At 44.8% G+C, this 6,469-nt stretch overlaps 1 protein-coding gene across 1 annotated transcript; it reads right to left on the reverse strand.

Annotated features, from left to right (window-relative positions):
* Positions 1 to 5,041: 5,041 nt before the first annotated feature.
* Positions 5,042 to 6,082, reverse strand: MOS (MOS proto-oncogene, serine/threonine kinase). The gene has a single exon (XM_061172250.1). It carries the CDS (start codon positions 6,080 to 6,082, stop codon positions 5,042 to 5,044), a length of 1,041 nt encoding a protein of 346 aa, XP_061028233.1.
* Between the last annotated feature and the right edge of the window lie 387 nt (positions 6,083 to 6,469).

Consider the following 6,469-nt stretch of genomic DNA (forward strand, 5'->3'; position numbering starts at 1 on the left):
CGTAAACTCTCAAGAATATTCCCATCTCACCCACCTCATTTCCTACAGATAACCACTTCTATTTCATTTTTGTTTCTCCTTCTAGAGTTCTTATGCCAATACAAACAAATATGAACATGTATTCTTATTTTCCTTCTTTCTTTCACAAAAGGAAGCATAGTGTGGCATACTCATTTTCCTTTGTCACTGTCTTACACGTTGCTTTTAATTTTAAAAATACATTATGCAGCTTTTTCCGTAACAGTAGAAGCCTTATTTATTCTCTGTGTTCATGTGCACTGTGTTTTATTATATGGACGTCTTGTCATCTAACCAGTTCTGATTGATGGATACTTGACTTGCTTTCAATCTTTTGCTGCTACAAAAATGCTGCAGTGAATGAACATGTGCATATACCCATGAGTATATCAACAGGACAAATTTCCAGAAGTACAATTACTGGATCACAGGATAAATGATTTTGTAATTTAAATAGATGTAACCAAATTACTTTCCATAAAGTTTATAGCAACTTGTACTCGCATTAGCAACATCTGACAGGGCCTAATTCCCCATGTCTCACCAATTATATCTGTCAAATTTTTAGACTTTGGTGATGTTTTCATTTTCCATAATGGATAATAGTATCTCTAATTAGTAGTTCTCATCTATTTAAGGATTATTCATGTTTCTGTTTCTGTGAACTCATTGTTCGTGCTTTGTCTTTTCCTTATCAAATTCTAAGAGCTCTTTTTATATTAGGGAGATTTGCTTTATGCTATGATTTGAAGTACAAATAGTTTTCCCCTAGTTTGTTGTTTCTCTTTGACCTTATTCGTACTGTTAATTTTTCTCCATGCAGATATATTCCCTCTTTTTGTAGTTGAGACTATCAATTGTTTCTTTTATGAATTTGGAAAGATTTTTCCACTCTAATGTTAAAAAGAAATTTCCACTTTTCTTCTGGTACTTCCCATGACTTCATTTTTACACTTAAATCTTTGACCTATTGAGAACTTATCCTAGTGTATGTTGTGAGATCTAATTTTGGCTCCAGTTGGCCACACAGGTGTCCCAACATAATGCCATTGAAAAGTTCATCTTTTCTCCACTGTCTTTCTTATATACCAATTCCCATATTTGAGTGTTTGAGTCTTTTTTCTGAACATTCTATTCTGTTTCAATGGCCTGTGTATTCATTTCCATTACTTAGTTTTTATACTACATATATATGCTACATATTAATATCTGATGGAGTTATGCTCCTTTATTGCTCACCTCTTTCTGAATTTTTCTGGCTCTGTTTCTTTATTTTCCATATAAATTTTAGAGTCAGTTTGTCTGGTTTCCAATTAGAGGTATATTTTACATATACATATATATGAAATTGGATTTTTTTGGTTCTTTTCCTAACTTTGACTCATATGCTTAATTCATTTGTTTTTATTCTTTCTTTTTTCAGTTTTACTCGAGACTGCACATTTTCTTTGACTTTGTTCTCCCATGGGTTCCAATGTAAGTGTTTTCATTATTGTCGCTCTGGAGAGGACCTGCAGTTCTGATTAGCATTTCATTTTGACACACAGTTACGTAAGAGTTTTAAAATTTCCAGAAAAAGGAGCTTCGTCTTTTCTTATTTTGTTAAAATTTTAATTTTACTTCTGTCTACTATTTTTAGGTTTTGGAATTTGAGGTTTTGTTCATGGTATAGGTCAGTTTTTGATGGGTGCTTGAAAAGAAGCTATAGTTATCTTTGTAGGGTCTTGAATGTCACATGTATCCTGTTGATTTTATAACAATCACATGTATCCTATTGATTCTGTCAGTCTTCTGCATCATCCCTTATTTCATGCCCATCTAATCTGTTTTGGACAGAGTGAAGTAAATTAGTCTCCTACGAACAGTGTTTCGATTTGCCCTTACACTGCTTGTTATTTCTAGTTTTTGAAAATTGTTACTATGGTATTTGGTTCACAGTTAGTCCTTTTATGTCTTTATTGTGAATTGTATTCTTTAACATTATTAACTCTCCTTCTTTGGCTTCAATTCCATTTCATCTTAGGATAAAATCGTGGCTCCTACTTTTGGAGTAAAAGGAGTTTATCTCACAGCACAGAGCTTTTCTTTTAATAGGTGAGTTAAGCCATTTACAGTTAATGAAATGGCAGGTTTGATCTTAACTCTGACATTTCGTATTATTTTGTGTTTATGGTTTATAGTGTTGTCTTTCCATCTGTGTTTGGTTCTTTTGCCTTTTGTTTTGGTACTTCTGCTTTTGAGGAAGCGTGTTTGTTATATTTTTGTTCTGTTACTTCCCAGTCTGTAATGTCCTCAGTCTTAGACCATCTCTGCGGGCTTACGTGTATCGAAAGTGACAACACTGATAACTTGTGTCCGTTTCCCTCTCCCCTCCTCCACCCCAATTTAAGTCAGTGGTATTTTTAATCCTTATCTTTGTACTGTTAAATATGCTTTTACCTCTGACTTGATTTGTCTACTTTAGATAATTTCCTGTGACTCTTAGCAATTCCAAATGCACAGTCCATGGGCTTATTCTACGTCCCATCTGGGTAGTCTTCCTACACCTCAAAGACCTCCTTTCTCTGCAACCACAAAGACCATATTTGTTTCCTTCAACATGGCCTTTCTGTGGGTTTCTCCAGGCAGCCACGCCTTTTTCTCCCTCCAAGCGAACCGGGCTCGGGAGGCTTCTGTGCCTGTCTCGTGTCTCCTGCCCCACACCTGGTGACCCTCTCATTTTTTTTTAGTATTAAATTTATTTATTTATTTATTTATGGCTGTGTTGGGTCTTCGCCTCTGTGCGAGGGCTTTCTCCAGCCGCGGCAAGCGGGGGCCACTCTTCATCGCGGTGCACGGGCCTCTCGCCATCGCGGCCTCTCACTGTTGCAGAGCACAGGCTCCAGACGCGCAGGCTCGGCAATTGTGGCTCACAGGCCCAGTCGCTCCGCGGCACGCGGGATCTTCCCAGACCGGGGTTCGAACCTGTATCCCCTGCATCGGCAGGCAGACTCTCAACCACTGCGCCACCAGGGAAGCCCCCCCCCTCATTTGGCTACATGTTTCCAAGCTCTGCCATGGCTAGACCCTCCTCAGCACTCTCTGTTCCTTCTTTCCCTCCCAACCCTCGTAAGCTCAGCTCCGTTTGATCTCAGGAGTTTCATCCCCAACTTTTGCACTCCACATGGCCACCTGCTCTTCAGAGAATCTATTTTGCCACGTCTTTCTGGGATCTGCCACTGATAGGTCCCTGGGTCCTCCCCTGAGCTACCCGCATGGCTCCCTGCATTCTTTCCCTACAGGGTCTCTCCAGTCATTAGGCATCACTACTGACATTTGGAGTCTGTACATTTTCTACGTCGCCTAGTGTCCCTGACTATGTGGTTTACAAGGTCCCTTCCCTTGTTCTCTTTGTCACTCTGAATGGTTCCCAGGTGAAGGGAAGATATTTGAATATAAGCTTTGGCCATGTTCATTCAGGGAAGTGAATTCTGGACTTTAATATTTTTAGTAGGGATCCTTCTGTAGCTGTCAGTCTGGAATTAGAATCTTCTTTTAACACACCTGGTAGAACAAACTGACCCACTGTGATTTTTTTTTTTTTTTTTGATCCATTGTATTTTAAACTTGCCAACATGAACTCCTGTTGCTACAGTACACAGAGGGAAGCATTTGTTGGTGTTGGTCTATGGCTGGTTTGTCCCCAGCTTCATGGACAGAGCTGGCAGCACTGTACCAATATTATACACAGTCATTACAGCTGCCTTTTGCTTCCCTCAAGAACAGTTCTAAATCCTGACCTCACTCTGTAGACCCTCTACCCTTAATCACTCTTAACAGAAAAAAAATAGTAGTCCACAGATGAGAACTTCCCCAGTCCCTCTTCTTCCTGCTTAAAATCTTACCTGTGAGAGCAGTTGTCCTGCCCTCTTTTGCTCACGTCCAGGAGGATATGCTTTCTCTCCAGGGCTACAGTCTGTTTCCCTGGGCATTACTTTTCATTTCTTCTACAAGTTCTTAAACTTCATCAGTTATCTGTCTCCTCTTGCTTCTTTCACAGATAAATTCACTGCCTTTATCCTAAAAGTAAACTCAACCAAATCAACAATTTCAAAACATTTCTGTGTACCTTACCCTTTTAAAGGTTTCTGCTTCTCTCTTCTCCTTAACAGTCCAAACACAGCTTCTACATCAAGCCCTTGCTGAAAGTGCTGTCGCTCAGTGGAAGTCAACTTTGTCCTAATGACAAGGTCCAGGCACCTCATTCTTTTAAACCCATGTACCAGCAGCCATGGCTTTGATTTCTCGGATGGGCAGTCTGGTTCTCCTTGTCTGCTCTCCTCCATCCCAATGTTAAATTTTACTGTTCCTCGGGGTCATCATTTCTTCTCACATCATATAACCTTTCTTTGTTGTGTCATCTACTTTTGTGTCCAAATAACAGGAAAAGGGACCCAGTTTAGAAGTATTTTAGCAAAATTTTTCTACTCATGGAATGTACAAGTGCAAAATATCCCAAGAACTCATTTAAAACATTATTCCTTTAAAAATAAATTTATCTCAATTTGTAAATTGTTACGTGTGAAGGTCATTACAAACAAGTAGCTGTTTTGGGGGGGAGGAGGAGGGAAAAAAATCTTTTTTAAAAAAAGTTTTTACTTATTTGGTATGGGAGCAAGTAAACTGTTACTAGTTTAAATTTAGGTATGGAGCGTATTATTCGAATTTATAGAAAATTTTGGCATTTTCCAATTCAGTCTGTTTTGGGCAAAGTGGTTTTTATCAATAACAAATTTGAATAAGTGCAATACTATGGGACTGTTGAAGTATCTGTAAAGGGATAAGGTTAGGTCCTAAGTACCACCAGGACTACTAGACTTGTAGCTCTGCTGTTTGTCTCAGAAAAAGCGTTTGAGAGGAAAGGAGTTTTTAGGAACTTTATTTTCTAAAAATTCATCCTACCTATATGTTTTTTCCTACATCTTGACTTCGTTAAAAATGAATAGAAACAAAGACAAAGGCTTATCTGGATGCAGGTTTAGAGTCAGTCCAGTTCAGCTTGTAAAGCGCAAAGGTCCACCAGCAGGAGTTCTGCACTTGGCCGCTGCGAAGCACTGGCCCTCCAGCAGCGCTGGATGACGTTCTCCAGCTTCTTCCCGGGGATGGAGGCGGTGAAGACGGCCGCCGAGAGGGCCGGGCGAAGGTCGTAGGCCACCACGGCGTAGAGCACGTGCTGCCGTTCCCCCGAGTAGGGCGCCTCCCGGGTGGTCATCTGCCAGAGCGTGATGGCGAAGGAATAGATGTCCGCTCTGGGCGTGACGGGCTCTCCTTTCAGGAGCTCCGGCGCTCGGTGGGTGTAGGTGCCGCCCAGGTGGTGAGGGGTCCGCAAGCACGGCACATCTTCCAGCCTCGCGGAGCAGCCGAAGTCACCGATTTTGCAGACGTCCTGCTCGCTGATCAGAATGTTGGCCGGCTTGAGGTCCAAGTGCACGATGCTCTGTGAGTGAAGGAAGAGCAGGCCGCTGACCACATCCAGGGAGTACTTGAGACACTTCTCCAGACCCAACTGCGCCCCGGCGCCGCAGGCAGGCCCGTGGTCCTCGGGGCAGCGGGTGGCGCCGTAGATGACCTGGTGCAGAGTGACGTCGCCCCCGAACTCCATGATGATGGTCCCCAGGCTGTCGAAGCCCGCGGGCGCGCGCGTGCTGGCCGCCACCACGCGCACGATGTTGGCGTGGCGGAGCCGAGCGACGTTGAGCTCGGCCCAGAAGCTGCGCCGGGAGGCCAGCCGGTTCTTGGTGCGCTTGCTCACCTGCTTGATGGCCACGGGCACGCCGTGGTAGGTGGCCTTGTACACGGAGCCGAAGCCCCCGGCTCCCAGCCTGCGCTGCAGGCGCACCTGCTCCCAGTCGATGGAGCACCAGGCCAGCCGGCGCGGGAGGCGCGGGGCCCGGGGCGGGGTGCCCCCCGCGAAGAGCCTCCCTGCCGGCCCCGGGAGCTCGCAGGGGCTGCTGCAGGGCCGCGAGTCCCCCGACGGGGACAGGTCGCCCGGCAGGTGAGGGCGCCGCGGGAGAGGCGAGGGCATCCCTCCGGCCGCGCGGACCCCGCCGGGGCGCAGGTGAGCGGGCAGAGCAGAGGAGACCCCGCGGGCCTGCAGGCGTCACTGGCCGCCGCCCCTGTGCTCCACCCCAGCGTTTGTCTCCTCCGCCTCCGTCTTCCCCAGATGAGCCCCATCTGTGCCGGTACTCAGCGAGGGGTTTTATCAGATGGGGAAACAGTCTGAACGAAGCACGACAATCCCATTCAGATGAAAGCATTTCCCTTCAACGCTTAAAGCGAATTCGTACAAAAAGAAGCCCTGGAGAAGGGTGCACCGGATAAACAGCCCCGAGCGGCCCCAGGCCTCACCCCTCTTTTACACAATTTCTTTAATTATTGTAAAGCAGACTTCTTCCCCCCAAGTCCCATCCGC

Source organism: Eubalaena glacialis, chromosome 17 (genome assembly GCF_028564815.1).
Source record: "Eubalaena glacialis isolate mEubGla1 chromosome 17, mEubGla1.1.hap2.+ XY, whole genome shotgun sequence".
Classification (NCBI taxonomy): domain Eukaryota; kingdom Metazoa; phylum Chordata; class Mammalia; order Artiodactyla; family Balaenidae; genus Eubalaena; species Eubalaena glacialis.